This window comes from Anser anser (assembly GCF_964211835.1).
Source record: "Anser anser genome assembly, chromosome: 16".
NCBI lineage: Eukaryota > Metazoa > Chordata > Aves > Anseriformes > Anatidae > Anser > Anser anser.
This window is the reverse complement of record NC_139737.1, coordinates 1,678,066-1,702,909: the sequence shown is the minus strand read 5'-3', so window position 1 is coordinate 1,702,909 and position 24,844 is coordinate 1,678,066. Positions and strand designations below refer to the sequence as shown.

The window sequence follows — 24,844 nt, the reverse complement described above, 5'->3', positions numbered from 1 at the left end:
TTTTCTTTCCTTTTTTAACCCTCCCTCCCGCCCCCGGCCGTGCCGGCGGGGTGCTGCTGCCTTGCCCACCCTGGGCCCACCTAAGTCCCGGTGGCTCAGCCCCGACCTGGCACCAATTTCTTCATCCCTGGGGGCTTCACCTGAAATGAAAACGATGCCTCGGGCCCTGCTCCCGGCTCTCAGGACAGGGGTGGATCCGTGCAGTCCCCTTGGTGATGGGGAGGTTGCAGGATTGGGGCGAGGGCTGCACCAGGACCCCCCCTCCCCGTCCTCCCTTACACCGCTCCCTGACAGCAGAACCCCAAAAGCAAGCAGGTAAATGGAATCATTAAAAAACAGGGGAAAAAAAAGAAAAAAAAAGAATCCAAATTTTTTATTTTTCTTCCGGATCTGACACATCCCACGTCGGCGCCACAGCCGGACACGAGCGAGGGCTGAGCCTGGCACGGGCCCGTCCCAGCCCACGGGGCCAAAGCAGCCGGACCCCCTGCTGGGGGAGGGGGCGGGGGGGGCACCCTGCAATGGGAACCCCCCCCCCATACAAGGGGGAGCAGCCCTGGAGCGGGACGGAGGGGATGGGGTGGGGAAGAGAGGGGCAAAGGCCATAAAGCCCCGTACAGCCCCAGGCTGGAGGCAGCACGACACCACGGCCGGCACGCTCTCGGGCCCGGGGAGGGAGTAGTTTAAAAAATAGGAATTTTTATATATTTTATTTAAAAAATAAAAACACACGAAGGAGAAAAAAAAAAAAAAAGGAAAAAAAAAAAAAAAAGAAACGTCTTTGTGCAGTTTGGCTTAGTGCAAATGGGCGCGTTCCTGCAGGCACTTCCCGGAGCACGGCCCCCGGCGGGAGCGTCTGCTCCCCAGTTACAAAAAATAGAGAGAAACGACGATACAAAGAGTAAAAACCCCCCGGGGGGGGGGAGGAGGGGGGGGGGGGGCACCCACGTCCACCTCGGGCACCCCAGGGTGCCCAGTCTGCCCCAGGTTAGGGCAGGGACACGCGGGTCGGGGGCAGGAACAGGCACCCCGATGAGCACCCCCCCGGCCCCAGGCACAGCTTATTTGAGCAGCGGGCAGCCCCCCTGCCCTGGGGGGGGGGGCCCATGGGACCCCCAACCCCACACAGGGATGGGGGCTGGGAGCAGCCGGCCGCCCCCCCCGGCCAGCCCCCACCGCTGTGCCAGAAAGGGAGGGGGGGGGTACAGAGAAAGGTTTAGCTTATTTTCAAAGGAAAAGAGAGGGAAAAGCTCTGTGGTGGTGATCGGGGCGGGGGGGCTGTGTGCATAAAGCTTCTTTTTTGGGGGGGGGGGGGGAGCGCTGGTGGGTCAGGGTCAGGCCCTGGTGCACATGGCCCCCCCCCGAGCCCCACAGGGCCCCCCCCCATGGCCGCGGCAGCGCGGGGCCGTTCCCTGAGTCCGGCGGGGGGCCCCGGGGTTTGAGGGGGGGGGGGGGGGGGCGCAAAGGCACCTCAAGTGCAAAATGTGCAAGAAGGGGGGGGGGGAAAAGGCTGGGGGCGGGGGGAGAGCGGTCGGCGGGCTCAGTCGAGGAAGCGCTGGCAGGCCTTCTTCCAGCGGCACGCCGTGCACCACATCTCCCGGTTCTCCATGCCGTACACCTTGCGGCACTTCTTGGCCTCCCCCCGCGGCTTCCTGCGGGAAGGGGACCGAGACGGGGGGGGGGGGTCACGGAGACGTCACGGGGGTGTGGGGTGGGTGGGTGGGGGGGGCCTCGGCGGTGACAACTCACCTGGGGACAGCGGGCGGCTTGGGCAGCACCGGGGCGGGCACCGCCGGCGTCATCGCCACCGGCGGGGGGGGCACCGGCGGCCGCTTCTCCCCCGCCGTGAGCCGCGGGGGGGCCGGGCAGCCCTGCGGGGAGAGGACAGGACGCCCCCCCGAAGTCAGAGCAGCACCCACGGGTGCAGCACCGCGGCCCGGCGGGGGAAGGGGGAGGCCTCACCTGGTACGCGTGGTCGGTGTGGACGTGGCAGAGGCCGCCGGGGGGGGCCGCCGGGGGGCTGAGGGGGGAGGCCAGCGGCAGCTCGGGGCTCAGCAGCGCCGGCGCCTCCGTGCCGGGGAAGGCGGGCGGCACGGAGGAGGTGGGCGAGACGGGCGTGAGGCTGGAGAGCCCGTCCGTCAGCGAGTCCACGTCGACGTCCAGCTCCGTGTAGTAGAAGTCCTCCTCGCCGTCGCTCTGCTCGAGGTCGGCTTTCCGGCTGGAGGGACGGCGGGGTTGGGATAAGCGGGGGGGGGGGCCTAACCCCCTGGTGGGACCCCCCCCCACAAGGGTGGCCGGGGAGCCCCGGGGTGAGGGGAGCCCCCGCGCTTACCCAAGGTGCACGGTTCGGATGTGCTTCTGCATCCCTGAGGAGCTGCTGAGGACTTTGCCGCAGCTCTTCCACAAGCACTTGAACATCACCTTGGTGGAGTTCTGCAGGCAACAGGGGTCAGCCCCGTCCCCCAAACTCAGCCCCACCATCGTTCCCGTCCCTATCATCATCCCAAATTTCATCCTACCACCACCTCCAGCCCCGAGCCCACCACCCTCTCCAGCCCCCAAGCCCACCCCAAGACCTCAACCCCAACACCAGCCCCATCTCCGCCACCATCCCCAACCTCATCCCCGTCCTCGGCCCCGTCCCTGTCCCCGTCCCACCTTCCTCTTCCGCGGGATGGGCTCTCCGAAGACGAAGTGGGTGCCGTCGGGCTCGTCGGGGCCCTCGTCCGGCGGCGGGGCGGGCAGGAAGGCGCCGGGGACGTGGCTGGAGAGCGGGGGCGAAGGGGTGGAGGGGGTGGAGCGGTCGCTGGGGGGGTCCCAGCTCCAGTCCCCGCTGGTGTTGCTGCTGCTGCTGCAGCTGGAGGACATGGCGGGCGCCTCCAGCCAGGGCTCGCCACCAGGATCTGCTGCAGTGGAGGAGGAGGAAGAGGAGGGTGAGGTCCCACCGTGCCACACGCCCAGGGGGCACGGTGTCCCCAGGGTGTGCTCTTACCTGGGGCGGGGGGCGCCGGCGGGTGGCCGAGCACCAGGGGGCTGGTGGAGAGGCTGGTGAGCACCGCGGCCGCCATCACCTCGTCGATGCCCGCCTTGCCCGGGAGCTTTCTGCCAGCGAGAGCAAACGGGGGCTGCGGTGAGCACGGCCGGGACCCCAGCACCGCAGCGCATCCCCCTCCCTCCCCGTGCCCCCCATCTCCCACCCGCGGTGTCGGGGTGATCCCCCCAGCCCCCCCCCCAACCCGGGCTGAGGTGGCACCGCGCGCCGGGGGCACCGGCACCTGCATCCTGCGCCGCGCGCAGCTGAGAAACGTGGGTTTGCTCAGCTGGGGCCAAACAACTTCCTGAAGTGGAAAAAAAAAAAAAATTAAAAAAAAAATAGAAAATTTAGAAGAAAAAAAAAACAAAACCACGAGCGAAGAGGTCAGGAGCGGCAGGAGCCATTTTGCAAGCGCGTCCCAAAGCTCCGGCCCCGCAGGAAGGAGCGGGACGGCCCCGGGGGGGGGGCTGGATGCTGGGGGGGGTCCCAGACGGACAGACGGACGCACGGACGGACAGACACACGGCTCCGCTGTGCCCCCGCGGAAAGCGAATCAGCGAGCGATGAGCAAGCAAAGCGAGATTTATTTTTTCTTTTCTTTCCCCTTTCCCACCACCCCGAGCGCTTCAAATTCGCGCCTCGCCGCAGCCGCACGGCGCCCGCGCGGCCCCGAGAGCGGGACCCGGGGCTGGGGCGGGGGTGGAACCCGGTGCCCGGTGCCAAGCAGCTGCCGCCGCCGGCTCCGGTTTCAACCCCGGGCACCGGGCCACTGCCGGGCCTCCGGGTCCCCGTGGCGGGTGGGGAAGCCCCCGGGGGGTGTGTGGGGGGGGGGTCCCCGTTGTCCTCGTCCTCCTACCTGTGCCGGGGCAGCGGGAGGCAGGCGGCGTGCAGCGCCAGGCACCGCTCCAGCCCCGCGTCCAGCACCCGCAGCATCGCCTCCTGCTCGGGGGGGTCCAGCCCCAGGGGCTCCCCCAGGCGCCGCAGCCAGCCCCGCGCCCCCCGGCGGGGCAGCGCGGCCTGCGGAGAGAGGGCGGCCGTCAGCTGGGGGTGGGGGGGGGCTCGATCCCGGGAGCCCCCCCGTTGAGTCGATCCCGCCGCTAATCGGTTCCCCATGGGGGTGTGGGGGGGGGTATGGGGGGGGATGGGGGGGGTCTGATGGATCTGGGGTGGGACGGGGGGGCGAGGAGGCAGCGCTGTGCCTGGGGACTGCGGGATCCCACTGGTGTGCCCTGAGTGGATCCCAAGTAGATTCCCCCCCCTTACAGCTGGGATCTGTCGGGGATCCCCCCGAGCCCCGCAGCGCTCACAGCCCCCCCCCCCCCCCCCCCCGCGGGGCTGCTCCCCACGCCCCCCCCCCCCCCCGGTGGATCCCGCACCCAGCGGATCCCCCCGCGGGCAGATCCCGGGGCTGCGGGGGGGGGGAATCCGTCAGGGATCGGGCCCGGCACACCCCCCCGCCCCCCCCCGCTCCGTGGGGCTGCTCCGCCGGCTTGGCACTGCCCCGCTCACCGGGGGGGGCACCCCCGCACCGGGCACCGACGGATCCCGGCCGCTCCCCCCCCGGCGGGGCCGGTGGATCCCCGGTAGATCCCGCGCGGGAGGGGGGGGGGGGGGGGGGGGCGTGGCCGCCGGGCCGGCCGCCAGCGGATCCCTCCCGGGGGGCGGGGCCCACCGGCAGCGCGCGCTTCCCGGGGGCGGCACCGGCGAACGGGACGGGACCGGGGCTCGGCGGGGCGGGGGGGCCACGGGGGGGGGCCCGGAGGGTTACCGGGGGGGTACCGGGGGGGTCCGCTCCCCCTCCCGCCGCCCCCCGGTCCCCCCCCCCGGCGCCATCTTAGCGGCGGGGAAAGTTTGGGGCGGGCGCGGCGGAGCCGCTGTCAGCTGCCACCGGTCCCCCGGCCCGGCCCTCCCGGCCCTCCTCCCCGCCGCCGCCGCCGCTCTCGCCGCCGCCACCGCCGCCGCCCCGGTACCTGCGGGGCCCCGTCGGGCTCGGGAGGGAGGCGGCGGCGAGCGCGGCGGCGGCGGGCGGCGGCGGCGGCGGCGGGCGGCGGCAGCAGCAGGGCGCAGGCGGCGGGGGGGCGCTCGGGCTCCATGCGGGGCGGCGGCGGCGGCCGCGGCCGGGGGCCCGGCGGGGAGCGCTCCGCCGCGCGGCCCGGTGTCGGCGGCGGCCACGCCCCCCCCGCCCCGCCGCCTCTCGCGATTGGCTCCGGCGCGCCGGGATGGAACGCGGCCGCCGCCTCCTCGGCTTCCCATTGGCTGCGGCGCGCTGCCACTTGGCCCGCCGCGCCCCGCCCCGCCCCGCCGCGCCCCGCCCCGCCGCCCCGGCCCCGCCGCCGCCATCTTCTCGCCGCCCCGCCCCGGCCCCGCCGCCCGCCGGCACCCCGCGGGCCCCCCCCCCCCCCGCCCCGCCCCCGGCCCCGAAAGTTGACGGAGTGCCCCCAAAAGTACCGTTCCACCCCCAAATGAGGCGTCTTCCCCCCCCCCAGAGCTATGGGGCGCCCCCACATTGTGCCCCCCCCAAACCACGGGGTGCCCCCAAGTGATTGCCCCCCCCCCCAAAGTGCCCCGTAACCTAAAATGCTCCCCAAAAAGTTGTGCCCCCCCCAATAAAGCTTCTGCAGACTCAGAGGGAAACCTGCAGGGCCCCCTAAAGGCCAAAGCCCCCCCCAGAGTTGTAGCTGCCCCCCAAAGTCAAAGCGCTCCCCATAAGCTATAGCATTCCCCAAAAAGCTATGTGTCCCCCCCCCCCTCAATTATGGGGCTTCCACGAAGTTAGACCCCCCCAAAAAACTCTTAAGAGTCCCTTCATAGCCATAGGGCTCCCCCATCAGCTATAGGGCTCCCCATAATTTACAGGGCTCCCCCTGAAGCTATGCCACCCCACACTGTGTTTGTCCAAATTTATGGGGCTCCCCCCAAATTACACCCCCCCCAGTTAAGGGGGTTCCCCCAAATTTGTAGGGTTCCCCAAAATCCTGGTAGCCCCCTCAGAAAAGTGATAAGGTCCCCCAAAAGTTACGGGGGTGCCCCACTGGCTGCTGGGCTCCCCTGGGAGTTACGGTGCCCTTCGGGGGAGACGCTCGCCTGGAGGGGGAGACGCTGCCAAAAAGCCCCCAGCCCCACCGGGTCCTGGGCTGCCCCCATTGCTTGGGGTGCAGGGGTTGCCCCAGGAGCACGGGGTGTTTTGGGGCGCCTCAGCTGTGTGGGGTGTACGGGGTACGGGGGGTGCCTGGGTCCCCAACGCTCTTGGGGTGCTGGGGCTGGCCCCCACCCGCTCTCTGCTCCTCTCCTGCCCCAAAACCCGCGGGGCCGCGAGCAGGTGCCGGCGCGGGGCTGTTTGATTTTCCGACCCGCAGCCTGAAGGCCGGGACAGAGTCCGTGCGGTCATCCCTGCGTGGCCCCCGCCTGTCCCCCCCCTTCTCTGCCTGTCCCCCCCCCGGCAGCCCCCTGTGCCCTGTCCAGCTGTCCCCTTGCTGCTGCGGGGCAGGGGCAGGAGCCTGGGGTGCTCGGCCACCCCTCTCCCCCCGCATTGTCCCCTATATGTATTTTTGGGGGGGGCTGAGGCAGGGGTGTCCCCTCTGCCCCACGCTGCGCCTCCCGCTCCCATGGGAACCCGGCCCAGGTGCTTTCACGAGCTTAAAACCAAAAACCAAACCAGGACCCCCCCAGCGTGCCCGGCCAGCTCAGGACCACCCCACAGTGTCACCCCCACGGGGACAGAGGGGGCAGAGCAGCCGGGACAGAGGCCGGCAACCCCACGGCACCGTCACGGCACCCGCGGCGCCCCACGTTGCAGATGGGGGGTGAGGAGCATCCGGGGGGGGGCTCGGGGACGAGGAGCATCCCCAGCCTGTGGGACCAGCCCGGCCCCACAGACCCCAGAGCCCTCGTTAGCACTTGGGAGTTAATGACCAAGCACCCACCGAGTTATGACAGGATGAGAAGCGCAGGGTTTACGGCAGCGGCAGCGGGGCGGGGGCTCCCGCCGGCCGCCCCCCCGGCCTGGTTTAATCGTTAACGCCGCCGCCGCGCTGCTCCCGCCGCCGACCCCGCGTTGCACAACGCCCGGCGGCGCCTCGGGCACGGCTCCTTGCACAAGGGCCCCGCGTGCCACGGCCTCGCACACCGGGCTCGGCCCCCTCTGCACGCCGCGGCACCCCCTGCCACGGGGCGTGCGGCTGTATGGGTGTGGGGGTGTGTGGGATGTGGGGGTGTATGGGATGTGGGGATGTATAGGATATGGGGATGTGTGGGAAATGGGTCTGTATGGGATATGGGGCTGTATGGGCACAGGCTGTATGGGATATGGGGCTCTATGGGATATGGGGATGTATGGGATACAGGGCTGTATAGGATATGGGGATGTACGGGATATGGGGCTGTATGGGCACGGCGTATGGGAAATGGGGCTGTATGGGAAAGGGGGCTGTATGGGCACAGGCTGTATGGGATATGGGGCTGTATGGGATATGGGGTTGTATGGGCACGAGCCGTATGGGATACAGGGTTGTATTGGAGAGGGCTAAATGGGGTATGGAGCCCTACGGGCTGCGGTGCTGTATGTGGGGTACGGAGCCACTCGGCGGGCACAGCTCCGGGTGTGGGGCTGTTGTGGGTGCAGAGCCCCGGGGCTGCCTGCACCGTACAGTCTGTGAAGCCATACGGGCTGCATGGGGTGTGGAGGCACACGGCGTGCCGGGCCATATAGCGTGCGCACCGTGCAGCATGGTGTACAGCACCACAAGATGGATGCACCGTGCAGCGGTGTGCAGCAAAGCGTGCAGCGCCGTGCAGCCCGCAGGGCAGCATGCAGCACCCTACGGCGTGCAGCTCAGCACCCTACAGCGTGCAGGGCAGCGTGCAACACCCTACAGTGTGCAACACCCCACAGCGTGCAGCACGGCACTGTACAGTGCGCCCCACAGCACCATAAAGCATGCAGCACAGCACCAAACAGCGGGCAGGGCAGCGTGCAACGCCCTGCGGTGTGCAGCACAGCACCCTACAGCGTGGAGCGCAGCACCCTACTTCGTGCAGGGCAGCGTGCAGCACCGTCCAGCTTGCTGGACTCCTGCTCGCTCCCCCTTGTGGGAACAGCACCAACCAGCACCATCCCCTTGCAGCGGGATGGGGACCCCCAGGCCCAGCAGGGGCTGGAGCAGAGGGGTGGGAGCCTGCAGCCTGCAGGGCCTGGCTGTGCCCGGGCAGGGAGGGTGCTCGGTGCTGCCAGCCCTGCCCGATCCCCCTGACGCCACCCTGGGGACCCCGTCTGTAAGACCCCAAGGTGATGTTTCAGGATTCTTCATTTGCCACCCCGCTTTGTGAGGCACAATTCCATCGCCCCAAGGACTGGGAAGCTGCTCTTGTATTTCACTGGGAGCACGCCAGGCGGAATGGGACTTACAGGTGACAGCACCCCTGCGAACGGGGCTTTTTTGGCTGCTGTGGTGCTGCTGGGGCAGGGCTGGGAGATGCTTCGGCCCCTGAGCTCATCAGGAGCAATCGAAAACTGTCCTTGGTGTGGTGTATGGAGCCTGCCTCTCCTGGGGAGGCAGCACAGTGATGCCCATGTCCCAACCACCCCAAACTCGTGGGTCCCATCTTTGCCTGGGAGCGAAGCAGCTCTGGTCCTACTAGGATGTGATGCTCATGTGTGGGGCTGGTGCAACCCAAACACAGCTCCCAGGGGATTTGGCTGATGTGGAAGAGCTGCGGGATGGGGAAACGGGGATGGAGAAAAAGGGACAGAAAAAAAGGGGACAGGGAAATGACGCAGCCGGCGCGTGAGCCCACGTGTGGCAGCATCGCCACGAGCCGTCCTGTGCCCTGTTCTATCGGAGCCCCCATCTCGCAGGGGGATGGGAGCAGCTGCCGGGGCCAACTGCGCTATCTCACAGGCCTGTGGTTTGGCATCTAGCGCAGCCCCAGCACGAACACCCCGCTGCCTCCCCGCCTGCCGCGGGTTTAACGTCCCCAGCCTGCGGCGGGCCTTTTGCTGAGCGCCGTGTTTTCGCTTTTCATCTCCTCGTCTGCTTCAATCGAGGGCAAAGCCGGCGGAGGCGGGCGCACGGCTTCCTTCCTTCCTCCTGTGCCGCGGCGCCCGGCCGGGCATCCCGCCCCGTGCCAGGACCGCAGCCCTCAGGCCGCCGAGGCGCCGCCACCGCGGTGGCAAAAGGAGCGGGCAGAGCCTTGGAGCCGTGGCTTTGGCACGGCCAGGGCAGGATCCGGCCCCGTAGCCATGGGAGCGTTGGCGCAGGATGGGCGCAGCGCTGTGATCCTGGCACCACCGCGGCGCCCGCAGCACCAGCACCGGCCCCACGAGCCAGGGCTTCCGATGGAGTTTTAGGGGTGTTTTCTCCTGAGCAGGATGAACGCAGCCCGGGAGTGACGTGGGGGCAGGATGGTGCTCCGGGAGGCAACATCGTGCGTGTCCGACAGGCAGCGAGGGTGGGTGGAAGGGAGGGTGCCGGGGGCGTGCAGCATCCCGGAGCAGAGCCCGCGGCCACCTCTGCCTCGTACCGCGGTCACGGCCGGAGCCGCCGCGCCTGCCTCCACGAACAGCTCTGGGGGCACCGAGGGATGGAGCGAAGCATCCCGTCCTCACTCACGGCATCGCCCTGCCGCTGCGTGGCCTGATCCTGCAGCCCAGGTCCACCACGGGGCTGGCTCGGAGCCCTGCCAGCACCAGCCCCAAAAGACAGCCCCTGCAAATTCCCTGTCGGGGGCATCCCGACATCAACCCGCAGGCACAGGGTGGGACGGGACGAGGACGCTTGAAGAAAAGTAATGTAAAATATATACAGAGAGAGCGTGCAGGGATGCGGCCACCCGCCCGGCACCGCGTTGGTGTGTGCCCGTGCCCACCGAGCCACCGCCGGCCCCGAGCGGGGCTGAGCCCAGCAGAGCCCAGCCTGGGGGACCTGTGCCACGATGGCATCCGTCCGTCCGTCCGTCCATCCGTCTGCCCGTCCGTCTGCCCGCACTATAGGTTGGTGATGTACACCTCCAGCCCGTTGGCAGCCGGCCTGCCGGAGGCTCGCCGGGATTCCCCTGCCCAAATTTCGCCGACGCTTTCGTAGAGGTTCTCGTGGGGACTGGGCTTCCCGGCCTTGTCCCGCTTCGCCGGCTTCTTCCAGGTCACGTCCACGGCCTCGTAGTCCGGGTCGGGGCCGCAGGCGCGGGCAGTCCAGGCCCTCTCGTTGATGGACTCGTAGCAGGGCTCGGGGGGGGCCGCGGACCAGCAGCCAGCCGGGGGGGGCTCCTCTTGGGCTGGGGGCAACTGCCCGGCCCCCCCCTGCCCCGCAGCCCTCGGGGACGCAGCGGGGCCCTGGCTCTTCTTCTTGGTGGCTTTGCACACCGTCGAGTACATGTCTTCCACCTGCGGAGGGAAGGGGGCGGTTTGGGGGGGATGACCCCAGGGTCCCCCCCAGGGCATTCCCATACCCGGGCCCCCCCAGTGCCTGGCACAGCCCCCAGCGGGGTGATGGCACCCATGGGTCCCCCGCTTTGTGCACCACCTGGGAACCTTTTGCAGGGCACGGAGCAGCACCCGGGCATTGCCCCCCTGCATCCCAGCTCCATCCTGCCCCCCCCCCCGCCCCGACTCCACCCTGTGCCCCCCACCCCCAAAAAAGCTGCTGTTAAAACGGAGCAGCCTTTGGCTACCCTTCTCCAGACAGGGGCGTTATGGGGACGGTGTTCTGCGCCCCCCCCGCCCCCCACCCAGCGAGCCCCTCACAGCACCGTACCTTCAGCTGGGGGGGGGCATTGCCCGCGCCCTCCCAGCACCGGGGGGCTGCGGGAGGCCCCGCCACGGCCCCCTCCTGCTCCTCGCCGGGCGCCGTCTTCTTCACCTTGCGGACGCAGGCGTAGTCACCAGCCCCGCGCCTGGCCTGCGGTGGGGACACCCGGGTCCCCGTGGGAGCAGGGGGTGCGGGGGCATCGTCCCCCCCCACCGCCAGGCACTCGTAGACCGTGTCCTGTGCCGGGCGTCGCGGCGGGGCGAAGAGCAGGTTGGAGTAGGTCTGGTCGGGGGCCGGGGGCTCGGGGACGGGGATCTGGGGCAGCTCGCGGTGCAGGAGGACGCTGACGCCGGAGCTGTGCAGGGAGTCGGGGCCCGGGGGGGCCGAGGCCGGGGGGAAATCGAGGCTGGCCGGTCGCTGGTCTGCGGGGAGAGCAGAGATGGGGGCACGGGGAACGGAGCAGGCACCGCGGGGTGTGTGCGCCATGCACGGGGCGGCGCGCTCACCGGGATGCACGGGGGCCACGGTTGCCCGAAAAGGGTGTTCCCCCCCCCCCCCTCACCCCAGCACCCTCAGCTCCGGGGGCACTCACTGTCGTCCCTGGCCTTCACCCGGTACAGCTCGTGCAGCTTCGTGTCCGACTTGCTGAGCGAGCGCAGCTGCGTCTGTCTGAGCAGGGACTGCGGGGGGGGAGGACACGCACGGATCAGGCTCGGGCCGGGATGCCCGGAGCTCCCCGTTCCGAGCCTGCCCCCCCCCCCCCCCCAACTTACCTCGTCCACCAGCTTCACCCCGTCCGGAGGGACCTTCTTCCTCCTGCCCTGGCTGCGGGAGAAGCAGAACTGAGCTGGGGCAGGAGGCTGAGCAGCAGACACCCAGGGCCCCAGCCTGGCATCGCCGTGCGCCCCTCCCCGCAGCAGCACCCCCAAAACCCCCCCACCCCGCTCCACCTCCAGCCTCCACATCCATCCCAAACCCCGCTGGGCGTGCAGCTCCGGCGCCCCGGGACCCCCACGCATCGCCCCCAGCATCACCTCCCCGTGGGCAGCTCAGCCTCGTAGGCTCCTGTGAGGCCACAGCCTCACCCCCGGACCGGCTCCTTTGGGTGCAGGACCCCCCCCTCGTCGGGCAGCCAGAGCCACAGCAGGGTCCAGGGGGGAGAAAGCAGCCCCAAAAAGCACCCCCAGCGCCGGGGGAGAAGCGCGTACCGGCGGCAGGCGGCGCACAGGGCGCCCACGTAGACCAGGAGGCCGAGCAGGGCCAGGGCGGCGAGCAGGGCCGGCAGGAGCGGGGGGCCCGGCAGCCCCTCGCCGCGGGCTGCAGCCATGGGGGAGCCGCTTCCGAAAGCGCCGTGGGTCGAGCTCTGGGGAGAGAAAACACGAGTGAGGGCCGTGTGGCTGCTCTGTGGCAGGGACACCGCTCCCGCTGCCCTGCCAGCCGCTCCTCGCCAGGCCCCACGGAGCAGCCGGCCCCCCGGAGGCTTCCCGTAATATCTGGGGGGGTCCGGGGGGAGCAGGCACTGGGGACTCCATTTTCCGGCCAGCTGCTGCCTTCCCAGAGGCTCCAACTCTGCCCAGCATGGTGTAAACACCCCACAGCGGGTGCTCAGCTTCTGGAAAGCAAAGCTCTAGATTTTGGTTCTTTTCAGAAAAGAACCAACGCAGAATTCAAGCTCCCAAGTTGCTTCCGAGATCTTAATTTGGAGACTCGCAGGAGACGCCCCGGAAGCATCACCGGGCTTTCTGCAGACACCAGGGCCGGGCGCTGCCCGTGGCGCTGGGTCAGAGAAGTGGGGAAATATTTGGCGAGGTCACCAAGACACAGGGGACAGCAAGGGCCACCGAGGCTGACTGCGATGGCGTGGGGTGGCCCAGAGGACACGCACAAGGAGAGGACTCGGCTTCCCGGAATGGGGGAGAGCTTCAGCCCTAGGGCTGCCCCCCAAGTCCTACGTCCTGGCAGGGGGGCAAAAAATGGGGAACCCCCCTGCTGCAGCGGCTCCGCGCCCACACCAGCTCCCCGCCATGGGCGCGTGGCAGCGCGGCACGCACGGACCCCGTGCATCCTCCTGCACCAGCACCCTGGTTTGCAGCTGCGGCTGCAAAGGAGCAGAAAACGCCCAAGAACAGGAGGTGGGGAGGTGTCGGGGAGCCCGGCACGCAGAGCAGAGGCTCCCCAGCCCTCCGGGAGCCCCCGCCCGTCCCAGCGGGGCTCTCGACCCAGCAGTCACCGCTCACCGAGCACCAGCAACACCCAACGTCCCCGTCCCCGTCCCCGCTCGGCGGTTGGTGTGCTGCAAAAGCCCAGAGCAAAAGCTGCCACCACGTCACCCGCGCCAACGTCACAGCAGGCAGCAGCGGCTGCTCCTTGATCCCTGTGCCCCCAAAGGGCTGGTGAGCTCCTAGGGATGCGCGTGCCAGCATCGGGAAACGCACGGTGCGGAGAGACACGCAGGCAGCTCCCCAGCACTCCGACCACCGCAGGAAGACGTGGTGCAAAGACGATGCCATCAGCGAGGCGGGCGGCACGGTCCCCACGGGGCACCTCCAGGCCTCTTACCTTCTTCCCTTTCTTAATCCTGCCCCCAGCGATCAGAGGAAGCCCCACGAGAAGCCCGGGCCCCCTTGCAGGAATCCCCAACGCTGATCCAGGCCCAGCCACTCCCCTCAGCCCCGGTCCTGCTCGCTGAGCCCAGCCCACGTGTCCGGCGCCAGGGCGCATCCGCAACGCACCCACAGCTCGGGCTCCTCTCCCCCAGCTGTGCCCCTCGCCCCCCGAGAGCATCACGGGCCAGGGAAGGACCTCGGGAGCTGAGGTTTGCCCCCACCGAGGGACACATCTCTCCACCCACGCTCCTGGTGCCACACACGAGCACGTTTGGCGCGTCTTTACCCAGATAAATGGGCAAGTCTTGGCCCTTTTTATCTGAGAACTTCCCACACCTTTGGAAACTTCGCCGGCTGCAGCCTTAACCCCTGGAGAGCAATTATTTCAATGCAGAAACGGAGACAGAGACGTGGAAGGGACTAACCGGGCTGGACAGACTGGCTTAGATCAGAGCTGGGAAGGAAACCCTGCTCCCTCCTCAATGACGTTTTAATTAGACAACACGGCTTTTCTGTCTGAGCATACATTATACGGATTACCTGCAACACAGGCAGGCGCTTTAGACAATCCTGGCTGAACTCGTTTGGCTTATTACAGCGACAGGATCACAGGCTGTGAGAGCAACTGCACCCAGGGCAGGAGGGAAGAGCAGGCTCTGAAGTTGGGCAGACAAAAATTACAACGAGGCGCGAGGGCCGGAGGCTGCCGGTAAATCGGAATCGAAGCGTGAACTTTTAATGCCGAGGAAAGCACAGGCGGGGACAGCTGATCCCGCAGCGGCTGGGTTTTCCAGCCTTGAATTTTGAAGGTTCAAACGCGAGGATGTTTCCTGAGCTGGAGTTAACGCAGAGAAATTCTTCTGACCTACTTTGCCAATCCTCTCCTTCGTGCAGGAGGGTCCGTGGTTGCTCTTGAGCTGTCGACCTACGAAAACGTCTTTGGCACATTCAGGTTCAGCAGTCACTGGGAGAAGGCACTTCGGGGACAACGGGTCGGTTCCCCCAGGATTAAAAATCGGAGACCCGACGCTGGAAAACCCAGTGCCTGGCTGAGGCTGCTCAGACGAGACCGAGCAGGTCTGCAAGACGAGGATTTCAACAGACCTTCTGAAACGTGCAACTTAATTTCCTGCCAATAAAGTCATGGATCTCCACGTCCCGGGGCCATTCTTTGAGGCAAGAGACTCGGCAGACGGCATTTCGTAACGCGCTGGCTCCACGAGCCAAGATGGCTTTGATGGCAGCAGGTACGTGGGTGCGACGCACACCCGCAGCGCTCCGAGGAGGAACAGCTCCGTTTCACGACACCCGAGCACCGGCACGAAGTCGCTTTGTTACTGCAGGATGTGCGAGTTTTTTTGTCTCCAAAAAAGCCCCTGCTACAAACGGGTGAAGTTTCTTAGCCGGGCTTCGTGACAAAGAAATTAAATTTCCTGTAAAATTAAGTTCTGCTGCTGACAGCGATCCATCCAGCCAGATAAGAGTGCGTGCAATGCTCGGCGCGGCGTCATGGGAGGGAAGTCCATGAAACTACTGCGAGCATATTTGCAGGGAAGCAGGACAAACATTCGGAGCTGATTTCCATCTGTGATGGTGGCCAAGGCTGCAGCTGACACAGCCTTGGTACCCTGGGGACTTGCACTGAAAAAAGGCTCGAGAAGCAGAAGTAGACTTTAGGTGGGTTGTTTTTTTTGCTACGAGGCTTTCACTTCGTAATTGGAACAGTTACTCAACGATGCTTAACCTGCCCGAGACCATGGGATGCAATCAGTAAATCCCACGAATATTTCAAATGAGGAGCAGGCACAAAGTCTCGCTCCCTTCGCTCGCGTTTCTGCAGAAGAGGCAGGCTCCGAGGAAGAGATTTCACAGCCGAGCGCCTGCTGAGAAATTTCATTCAGAAAGGGCCGACGGTATTTCTGAACGCCGGACCCAAACATCACAGAACTTGGACGAACTCTTCTAAGTCCCGATCGCTGCCGATACGCTGGACTGGCTTTCGAGAAAACAAAAATAACCTTAAAGCCTTCAGGCAAGTGACCCTTCTGTCCACGCCATGTGGCTTGGGTTGAGGCTGAAACCGTTTCAGCATTCTTCTTCCTTCCCACCCTCGTGCGACTGCTGGAAGGACGCTCGGGCAGAGGAACAGCTTCTGAGCAGCAGCCGGGAGCCGGCCAGACGGATTTTCTGCAGAGCTGAGCCACGGCAGGACTCTGCTCGGCCGCGACCTCGGTGCTGCAGTGGGAGGAAGCCAGGTTCCCGAAGGCAGTACGAGGGCAGGCAGGAGAGGCACGTTTTTTTTCCAGAATCGCCTGCCTACCTCTGTGGTTTTCTTGCCACAAATTCGGTACAGTTTGACATAATTTCAGATTAACAAAAGGCAGCGTTTCAGTGGCTGCACTCTCTCAAGCCTCTGTAGATCCCCACCTGCAGCCAGGAGCTCAGCATTTCCCCCAAGAGCTCTTCCGGACGCAAGCAAAAGCTCTAAGCCTCCCCCCCTACAAGGTAACTGATTTTTCTTTTCCTTGAAAAAAAAATAAAAAAAGCATCCCATAACTTCTGAACTAAACAATTCGTTCAGCATGGAAGTGCTCTGCTCCCCCTCAGCCCCCAGATTCAGGCCCTGGGATCCCAGCAGCACGGCCACGTTCAGGGACCTTTGCTTCCTTTCCGAGCCCAGATGCTACCAGAGCGACAAACCATTACGCTGCACCAAGCCTGCAGAACTCCCCGCAGCTGGCTGAAACTTTTACCCGGCCAACGCTTCGATTCCGAAGCGTTACAAATACGAAGCCTGCCTGTCCAGTCTAGCTAGCCCCAACAGCACCTCTGCCGAGGCTGTAGCGTGGATTAAAGAGATTTCCAACCCCTGGTTTGGATGCAGGCACCCAAGTTTGCCAGGCGAGAAAGTAACCACCACTTACTTGCAGAAACTCAAAAGCCGGTGAGCGAGAAGAACAGAAATCCAGTCATGCTCTCTTCCTTGCCGGTCAACCCGGAGAACTTCGCTCCCTTTATTCCTCAGAGTTAGTCCCAATTAGCGGCTCCCAAAGATTTCGAGCATCTTGATGCCAGCTCTCCCGCTCCTCTTCAGCTCGCTCTCGAGCAGGCAGCTCTGTGCAGACACCATGCAGCACAATACCACAGCTCGCTTCCTGGCCTGCAGAGGTTGTTGCTTCACCCAGTGGTAGGCTGGGTTTCTCCCCGCCTTGGCTCTGCGAGAGCAGCGCTGCAAATGGGCTCTGCAGGCACCCAGCACGCACGAGCACCCTCTGCCGCTCCCCTGCTCCCACGGAGCTGGTTTTGGAGGCAGCCGTCTATCCCCAGGTGAATATAAGGAAAGAAAGGCTCCCACACGTGATCGTTACCTTGCAAATGAGCAGCGCCTAACAAGGATAGAGGGAAAAAAAAAAACCAACCACACACAAAACTTTATTCACCAGGGACGTGAACTGTCCCGGGCGGGAGGCAGCAGCCACTTGAATGGAAGTCTGACAAGTGAAGCTGCGGGAAATCCGAGGAAGGATGAAAATACAAGGCAGCTGAGCCACGGGGCTGATGCACCCAGCTGTTACAGAGATGATACCGAACAGTGTTGGAGCACAAAACAAACCCAAGAAATTTCTCCGCCCGGCTCAGCTCATCGGTCACGGGCCACTTCCACAAGTACCCGTGCCGAGCTGGGCGCGCTGATCCTTGTCACCACTCGAGTGTGGGAAACGAACAGGCACGGGGGAGGGAAGGGCACCGAGCAGCCATTGTTAAACCCCGAGTTAAACCCAGAGCGTGGAGAGCACGAATTCAGAACAATGAAGAGACCACAGCCAATTCGGCCAGAAACCAGTGGATGCCGCTGTGCCTGAGGCGCTCCACGCCACCCTTCGCGTCTGCACGGTGCCCATCACAACAGGACCCGAGATCGTCGAGAGGAAAAGAGACGCTGACAGGCTTCCTGAAGACATTCACCTTGTTTATTTTTGCTGTCGCTCTGTGTTTTCCGAGGTGTGTCTGCAGTAATGCTAAATCACACATGACTTGTGCAGCTCTGATCGTATCTCCTCCAGCCTTAGATTTTCTGGTTAGCTTGGCAGGGAATCAGACAGGTCTGGCCCTACAAGGCGGCGCAGCCCTGCCCAGGCTGACAGCTTCATCATTTTCTTAGAAACAGATTAAAAAGAGGTGGCGTTAAGGGAGCAGAACTTTTCGTGAGAAAAATGACTCACAGAATGAAAGGAAATTGATTTTTTTTTTAATTAAGAAAAAAAAAAAGTGTCCTTAAGATACTGGCATGAAATTGCTAACAAGTTTTCTTTTTTTTTTTTTTTAAAAAAACACAACACAACTACAATGCACAAGTCCCACCAGAAAGAGAGTCTGATGAAACCACCATCTCCCCCCGTGGGGAGGGCTGGCTGCTGCTAACCCTGAATACAGCCCTGGGGAGAAGACATCCTCCGTGTCCGAGGACTGTCCGTGGTGCGGGGAAGGGCACTTGGCTTGCGTCCTGCTTCCAGCACAGCCCGAGGCTCTCCCCAGCCCCAGGCAGAGCCGTGCGCTCGGCACACGCAGACCTGATCTTTGTGCTCGTCCAGGGCCCGGTCTGAGCTGGGAGTGGGTCCTGAGGGGCGTTTAATAAAAGGACTCGTGTTCAGAGAGCCACCTGGGACAGAAAAACTCAAGTAACAGCGGCAGAAGCGCAAGGTTCCCCATAGAGGTGTTCCTAACTCAGAGGTCTGAGAACCTGTTGCTCTGCTGCCTTATTCTCCCATCTTTGGCACTCTGCTTGTGGAACCACGCAGCTTTCCACGCCAAGTCGATGAGCTAGGCTACAGCACGTCCCAGGGATGCTCCTACAGTCAAACTGGAGAAATACGATACGCGAGGCCTCCGGTACCACCTCTGAGCTGCCACTCCTCTGTCTAGGCATTACACCAGGTTTACGAGAAACTGCTCTTAAAAAACAGAGTTCTCAGATAAATCCCACAGCAAAGAACAGGAGGCAGAGCGCAGCTCAAGCAGTTTGCCATCGCTGTTTCGCACCCAGCATGCGCCTTTTCTGCCCTGCCAGAATGTGCCTGGGACCCTGCCTCCACTTGTCTTCATCAGTTGGCTGCAAACACAAGCCGCAGCTGATGGCAGGATGTGGGGCTTTCAAAGCCCCTCCTCGGCTGGCTCGCTGCCGGCAGCGTTATCACCCGAGCAGCTACGCGCCCTGGATGGAGGTGCTGCTGCAGTGATAACAGGAAAGAAGTGTGCAAGATAGCAGAGAATCGTGTTTCTCGTAGCTGGTCCTTATACAAGGCTCAGGGCTGGACGGACGCGTGCTTCTCGCCCTCCCAGCAGAGCTCAGAAGCAGCTAGTTTTGGAAACCGCTGCTTTTCAGCCTGATTTTCGGGCTGGGCAGGCAGACCGAGACCCAGAAGAGCAGGGTGGCTCACCCAGGCTCTAAGGCCATGAGCACAGGGGCTGGCCAGAACGATTCACTGCAGTCAACCGCCTTCCTCGGAGACTAGAACTCAGTCATCTTCTTATGAGTGTCTGCTTTCTTCTGCTCCCGCTGCAGACTGGCTTCCTGCGCCTGCAGCTGCCCCAGCTGTTTGTGAGCGTTAGCCAGCTTCTCCTCCAGCTGAGCAGTTGCAATGCTGTGCCTGAAAGCAAAAAGCATTACCGCAATGTCACCCTGCACGGTAAAGTCAGAGGCTCGTCCCCGTCCCAGGAGGGTTTTCCCTTTCCTGTGGGATTAGCCCAAGGAAGAGAGGAAGGCCCCGACGCTCAGCACAACCTGGGCTGGAACATGTCCTCCTGTGGTGCTCAGCAGCAGCTCCGAAGAGCTGGGCACGGGGAGGAAAAGACTCAGTCCCATCCCTCAGAGAGCTCCTCTTTTCCCCACAGCCTGAATTCCAGGCAAAGGACCCCAGCCACGTCTGTCAGTGCCCAAGCTGGGCTGAAACGCACGTTAAAGGCTCTCCTCTCTGCTTCCCCTCAGCTCTCTTCTAGACATTTGTTCCCCCCGTGCCTCATTTCGAGCCCATCCCTTCTCAGACACACCAAGAGCCCTCACTTTACCCTGCAGCCCCAACGAGAATTTTTTTCCTACCGTCCAACGTTGCGCGCCAGGGCCTGCTGGATTCCTCTGATGTCCTTCTGCGTTTGTTCAATCTTCTCCATTGTCTGGAAGAGGCGGACACTCAGGGCCTTCTTGGTGCTCTTGCTAGCGTGGTAGATCTCCTTGCTGTTCCTCTCGGGCAGCGCCGCACCCCCAGCCTTCTCCCCAGTGCTCTTCCCTCTCAGTTTCTCATTCAAAAAGTCAAACACGTTGCGGGGTGGCTTGCGGCTGCCTGCAGAGGCCCGGCCAGTGTTATTTCCCTTTGCCCGGCATTTCTTCGAGTTGCTGGGGTCCAGCCTCCCCTGCTTCTTCTTCTGAAGCACCTCGGCGCACTGGTCAAGGGATTTCCCTCGAGGAAGGACCACGGCCTGCACCGGCTCCACTCGGCCCTCGGAATTCTTCCCCAGCCCTGAAAAGCAAAAGGCCGCGAGGCACCAAGTTAATACCCAAGGAAGGACGTCCCTTCTCCAAGCCACTTCCCACCACAAACCTCACACTGACAAGCTTAGCACAAAACAGGCTTTTGGGGTACAAAATGCTGTAACCACCGTCAGAGGGGGAGCAGCACAAACCGCGGCACATCGGTGGATGTGACGGCAGGAGCCGTCTCCTGCAGGAGATACGCAATAAAAAGCCCGAGGCCATCCATCAGGCCAGTTTCTGTGAAACAAGGTTCAGCCTTACATTCTCAGCTTCTCAAGCCAGGTTCTTTTTGAAACTGGTTTGGTTCCTCCAGGAGAACTGGAGACAAACGCAAGCAGCAGACTGGCCTCCTAAAGCCCCCAAGGCTCAATACCGTTTGTGTAGTAAGAAGCGAGTTCAGCAGGCTTTGAAGTCTGTGTCTAGGGCCGGGAGATGCTTTAACACAGACATCAGAAGCTTCATAGATCAGTTCCCTTCTTCCTAAAGCCTTTGAACATCTCACACAACAGTTCTCACGGCTTTAATCATGAACTTGACCATGGCTCTAAACGCCTCCAATTTCTGCTATTACCATACGGGGGCTGGCGCACGCATGTGCCTGTACTTTGATTAACTACTTATCCCTCCTCGCCTGCTAACACTTCCACCCGGGGTGATTCATCGCAGAGCTTGAGCCTTATCTAACAGGCAACAGCAAAGAACAGTTGTAGCCTTGTCTAAAATCTTGTTATTTTTCACTAGCTTTAGGTTCCATCACGAGACCGAGACAGAGAGGCAGCAAGGCCCTCGCGCCACCCCGACCGCCGCCTTCTCTTACCTTTTCCAAACTCATATCCCATCTGAGCAAGCAGTTTGGAGCCGATGCCGCGAGTGTGGGCTTCCCAGCCACCAAAAGAGGAGCTGCACGCAGGAGCCCATTCCCCATTCTCCGGGACCCCCGAATCTATCACTGTGGCACGGAAGAGGCAAACAAGTGAAAAACAGAAACAAAGCTGCTATGCAAAACCTTTACGAGCATGAAACCACCTCGCAGGGCATTACGAGGTACTTCTCCCACCACAGAGTCATTCGGCAGCTCCTCCAGCCTTACCTGGCTCCTACTGAGCCGCCACCTTTACAGACACTGCCTGGCGAGTTACCCAAATGAGAGATCTCACTTGATTTAACGCACGCACCATCTCACAGTTCCAGGCAGAATCATCCTTCTGTTTGTTTCCTTCCTCCTGGGATGGTCACACCAACATATGCCATCCCAGGAAATTTGGCACTGTCGCATGCAATAGTTACTCGTGCCTCCAGCTCACGTCTCCGGTATGAGACTCCTCTAGGCAGCACGCTAGCGACGCGTTATTAGGATCCAATAATCTCTATTAGGCTACATTTAAAGAGCTCTAGGACACGGGTTTGTCCCTGGGACACAACTGGGACCCCAGCACGGGCACGCAGCTGTTTGTGGAAGCTCAGAGAAGCCACCTGGGCTCTGTCAGCTTTCAGCAGTCAAACAGGACACGGCTGTTGCTTGTCGAGGCACTGGAAGGTTCAAACACCCCTGCTGACTGCAGCCTTGCACTCCTGTGTCATGCAGCTACACGAAGGTCCCAGAGAGACTTAAAAGTCTCTTGTTACACTTATTAGCTCAGCCGCCCACATGAAAAAGAGACTCAGAGCTTGAACTCTGCTCTAAAACACAGCGCCCTCTACTTCCACGTGCTGGGAGGTCCCACAGAAACGTCCAACCCTCGTTAAGACACTTAATTGGCAGAAAACAAAGGTTTGGGTTTGCAGCTGTAACACAGCAGATACTTAATGGTCTCCATCTTTCAGCAACAGAGAGAAGAGATTCCCACCCTTTCATCAGAAGTCAGACACTTGTAATGAAAGCTTCAGGAGAGCAACTCCAGGTCCCAGGCAGGAAGGCAGACCGAGATCACAGGGTGCTTCTGCTCCCCCCCTCACCGCCCTCACCTTTAGCGTAACCAGAATCATCGACGCTGTCTTCATCGGATTCAGCAGACGAGGCACCGTCGTCACTTCGCAGGGGGGGAATGATGCTGTCCCCTTCCACAACAGCCTCCTTTAGCAGCAGGGAATCGAACTTCACAGTGTAATAACCACTGTCGATATCTGCAGGAGGAAAAGCAAGGAACAAGCGCTCAGGTACATCTCCAACACACACGTGGCAGAGGGCTAAGTTAGCTTCAGGGAACGACGGGAGATGAGGAAGGCCCAAGGAACACACGTTCAGAAAAAAAAAGAATCTGGTCTTTCCTTTTGCTTCAGATTTCTGCCTAGAAGGGAGACAAAAGCAATGAGAAGCTATTTTCACAATGTCTGCGTTGATACTTTAAGCATTTTTTTTTTAATTATGATGAAGATAGGCTGCTGACAAACAGCACTAAAGAGAAGCTTGACTTACTCCCTCTGTCCCAACAACAGCCAAAGAAAGGAAGGAAAGACATGGTAAACCCTCACCCTTCCCATCTCAGGACAGAGGGGAGCCTGCATCAACAGCTGATGGGCAACACCAGCTCCTTGGGCCTTTTTTTTTTTTTTTAAGCAAGAACAGATTACTGCAATTCTAACCTAATAAGCACGCAAGTTCCTGCAATACCTCTTTCCTTTCAGTGCACTACACGGCTACGTAATCATTTCTGCACATTTCCACACATTCCTGCTCTTTACGTCATGTTTTTGTCCAACACTCTCCTGTTTCCTCCCCTGTTCCCTTCCCAAGCTTTACATAGCTCAGAACTTCTTCTCAGCCACCTCAAGATTCCCAGTTTCGGGCTGGAACCACATAGTCAACTTTTTTCTACTATCAACCAAAATAGCCCGGTTTTACTGACATAAGCATGGGCGTTCGTTTTCCACACAGAATCCTGGCAGAACGCATTCACAGACGACTCACCAGTTATTTTTGCAGTGTACCATATTCCGTCGCTGTGCTTCGCCAGGCAGGCCGAGCCCACCTCCAGAGCACTCAGATTGGGCTCCTGAAAGGGCTGAAGCTCCTCCACGGACACCACCTGCCCGTGCGAAAACCTGCCGGAGAGGGCAAAGAGGAATTAGATCTACCCCGTCCGAGCTGGCTTTAAATTCACCGGAACGGGTTGCCCAGGGAGGCGGTGGTGGAATCGCTGTCCCCGGAGGTGTTTAGAGGCTGATGAGGGGCTTGGGGACACGTTTAGGGGGTGATGTGGCGGGGGACGGTTGGACTACAAGACCTTAGAGGTTTTTTTTCCAACCTCCATGATTCTGTAAATAAAAACGCCTCCTCCCCCCCCTTAAAGGGAAGGCAAACAAGTTGTCAGCAGGGGTGAATCTGCGCCAGGAGGTACAGGTTTGTCATGCGTTATTTCAGTGACACAAGTTACTCATTTTTCATCTTAAACATATCGTTTACACCACGTAAAAAAGGAGGTATCCTACCCCAGAGAATTAAGTGTTCTTTGCTAGTGAGAAATCCATTAAAAAAAATAAAAATCATGGACCCTTTGAGATGAACAGGATCAGACAGAAATGTGGGTCTCTGGCCCAGCCCCCCGCTCAAAGCACAGCCAGCTTCAGAGGCTGACCGGGTGGCTCAAGGCCTCATCGAGTTCAGCTCTGAAGACCTCCAAAGACGAAGCCTCCACAACCTCTCCATGCAACCGGGGCAACTTACACACCATCGAAAACCAGTCTTCGGTGGTTCTGTTTAACCAATTAATACGTTATTAATTTCGCTATTCAAATGATCGGGTAAAACCTCTGCAACTTGCCCACGGGGTTTTCCCTTTCATCTCCGCGTTCGCTGAGGAAAGCAGCCGAACGGTTCGATGCCGCTGCTCACCACACGCACGCTTTAAAAACGTGACCAACAAGACAAAATTCCAAGGGTTACAAAACCCAAACGCGGAGCATTCAGAGGAGGCTCCTCCCTTAGAACAAGGCCTTTAGCAACAGCAAGGCCACAAGCCCCCTCCCGCTCCTTCTGCTTCTTTACCGACAGTTCTCTTTAAATCTGCATTTGTCATCCAAGAAGAACGGACACGGCTTCAAAGACTTGTGGGTTGGGTAGAGGTACAGCACTCTGACTCCTGCGCTGCCATCTTCCAGGTATTCTGTCCCCACAATCATGGCGTTATGGTACTCCAGCGTCCCCCAGGAGCTGTAGTACGGGGCCTTAACCTTCATCCCACTCAACTCCTCCTCCTCCTCCTCCCTGTCAGACTCCTCCTCCTCTTCACCGCCCTTCGACTGCCTTTTGTCCTTGCTCTCATCTCCCTTTGAAGGTATCTCGCTGCTTTCTGCTGCGGACTTGTCGTCGGTTCCAAGCTCAGCGATGGCTTCCTTGAAGGCGGCGTACTCCTCATCCTGGGCAGAGCTTTCTGGGTCGGCGCCGTGCTCCAGCAGACCTCCCGGTGACGAGGAAGATGAGGGCGCGTTTGTGTCTAGCGTGGTCAGCAGCTTGCTCTTCCTCACGGCCACCAGGCTGGACTCGGTCAGCTCTATCAGCTGCTTCAAATCCTCCCGCAGCTGAACCAGGTCCGACTGCTGCGACGGGTCCAGGCCAGCGCCCAGCGCCAGCTCCACCTGCCTCAGCTGCGCGTTGTAGGCGCGGATCGCGGCCTCCAGGCTCTCCTCGTCCATCCCCGGCACCGTGACGGGGCCTTCGGCCGCCTCCCGCCCGAGCACGCCGGGGGGCAGCGGCTGACTCCCGCTCCCTCCCCCGGCGGCAGCCTGACGGCCTTCTCGGGCGCCTCGGAACCACCGGGGAGCTGCCGCAGCCCGGGTCCGGGGCCCCCCAGTCCCCTCCCGGCCTCCCCGCCCGGCCCGGCCCGGCCCCGCACAGCCCCCGCCGCCCTACGGAGCCGCCGCCATGACACCCCGCCGCCTTCCGCCCTCCCGCACACGTCACTTCCGGCTTCTTTTCACCCAGAACCCTGCGCCA

The 24,844-nt window shown here is 62.2% G+C and overlaps 3 protein-coding genes across 5 annotated transcripts; all 3 read right to left on the bottom strand.

Moving 5' to 3' along the window:
- Positions 1 to 358: 358 nt before the first annotated feature.
- SLC2A4RG (SLC2A4 regulator) lies at positions 359 to 5,184 on the bottom strand. Its single transcript, XM_083801092.1, has 8 exons — positions 5,005 to 5,184; positions 3,891 to 4,051; positions 2,993 to 3,102; positions 2,659 to 2,906; positions 2,333 to 2,433; positions 1,963 to 2,218; positions 1,750 to 1,871; positions 359 to 1,652 (listed from the first exon to the last, which is right to left on the bottom strand). The coding sequence occupies exons 1-8, from the start codon at positions 5,125 to 5,127 to the stop codon at positions 1,541 to 1,543; spliced, it is 1,233 nt and encodes a 410-aa protein (XP_083657218.1). The 5' UTR covers positions 5,128 to 5,184; the 3' UTR covers positions 359 to 1,540.
- A 4,629-nt stretch (positions 5,185 to 9,813) lies between these two features.
- On the bottom strand, positions 9,814 to 17,191 carry LIME1 (Lck interacting transmembrane adaptor 1). Of its 3 annotated transcripts, none has more exons than XM_083801089.1 (6): positions 16,307 to 17,191; positions 11,985 to 12,139; positions 11,550 to 11,601; positions 11,369 to 11,456; positions 10,783 to 11,198; positions 9,814 to 10,412 (listed from the first exon to the last, which is right to left on the bottom strand). In XM_083801089.1, exons 2-6 carry the CDS (start codon positions 12,101 to 12,103, stop codon positions 10,017 to 10,019), a joined length of 1,071 nt encoding a protein of 356 aa, XP_083657215.1. In that variant the 5' UTR covers positions 12,104 to 12,139; positions 16,307 to 17,191; the 3' UTR covers positions 9,814 to 10,016. The 3 variants fall into 3 exon arrangements, with proteins under 3 accessions (XP_083657215.1, XP_083657214.1, XP_083657216.1); XM_083801088.1 differs by lacking the exon at positions 16,307 to 17,191 and adding an exon at positions 13,014 to 15,074; XM_083801090.1 differs by lacking the exon at positions 16,307 to 17,191 and adding an exon at positions 13,719 to 15,074.
- Positions 17,192 to 17,610: 419 nt separating this feature from the next.
- ZGPAT (zinc finger CCCH-type and G-patch domain containing) lies at positions 17,611 to 24,728 on the bottom strand. Its single transcript, XM_083801091.1, has 6 exons — positions 23,897 to 24,728; positions 22,820 to 22,953; positions 21,877 to 22,035; positions 20,729 to 20,860; positions 19,480 to 19,897; positions 17,611 to 19,030 (listed from the first exon to the last, which is right to left on the bottom strand). The coding sequence occupies exons 1-6, from the start codon at positions 24,541 to 24,543 to the stop codon at positions 18,892 to 18,894; spliced, it is 1,629 nt and encodes a 542-aa protein (XP_083657217.1). The 5' UTR covers positions 24,544 to 24,728; the 3' UTR covers positions 17,611 to 18,891.
- Positions 24,729 to 24,844: the final 116 nt, after the last annotated feature.

Bases quoted from the DNA above. Each gene is read 5' to 3' on its own strand.
- SLC2A4RG (XM_083801092.1), bottom strand. From the start codon at position 5,127: ATGGAGCCCGAGCGCCCCCCCGCCGCCTGCGCCCTGCTGCTGCCGCCG. The intron at 2,434-2,658 runs GTGGGACGGGGA...TGTTGCCTGCAG, and splicing joins CCATCCCGCGGAAGAGGAAG to AACTCCACCAAGGTGATGTT. The intron at 2,219-2,332 runs GTAAGCGCGGGG...CCGTCCCTCCAG, and splicing joins ATCCGAACCGTGCACCTTGG to CCGGAAAGCCGACCTCGAGC.
- LIME1 (XM_083801088.1), bottom strand. From the start codon at position 13,286: ATGGCATCGTCTTTGCACCACGTCTTCCTGCGGTGGTCGGAGTGCTGG. The intron at 12,140-13,013 runs GTGAGCGGTGAC...TTCTCTCCCCAG, and splicing joins TTGGGTGTTGCTGGTGCTCG to AGCTCGACCCACGGCGCTTT. The intron at 11,199-11,368 runs GTGAGTGCCCCC...CTCTCCCCGCAG, and splicing joins GGTGAAGGCCAGGGACGACA to ACCAGCGACCGGCCAGCCTC.
- ZGPAT (XM_083801091.1), bottom strand. From the start codon at position 24,543: ATGGACGAGGAGAGCCTGGAGGCCGCGATCCGCGCCTACAACGCGCAG. The intron at 22,954-23,896 runs GTAAAGAAGCAG...CCTCTCCGGCAG, and splicing joins AGATTTAAAGAGAACTGTCG to GTTTTCGCACGGGCAGGTGG. The intron at 20,861-21,876 runs GTGAGGGCGGTG...TCCGTGCCACAG, and splicing joins TGATTCTGGTTACGCTAAAG to TGATAGATTCGGGGGTCCCG.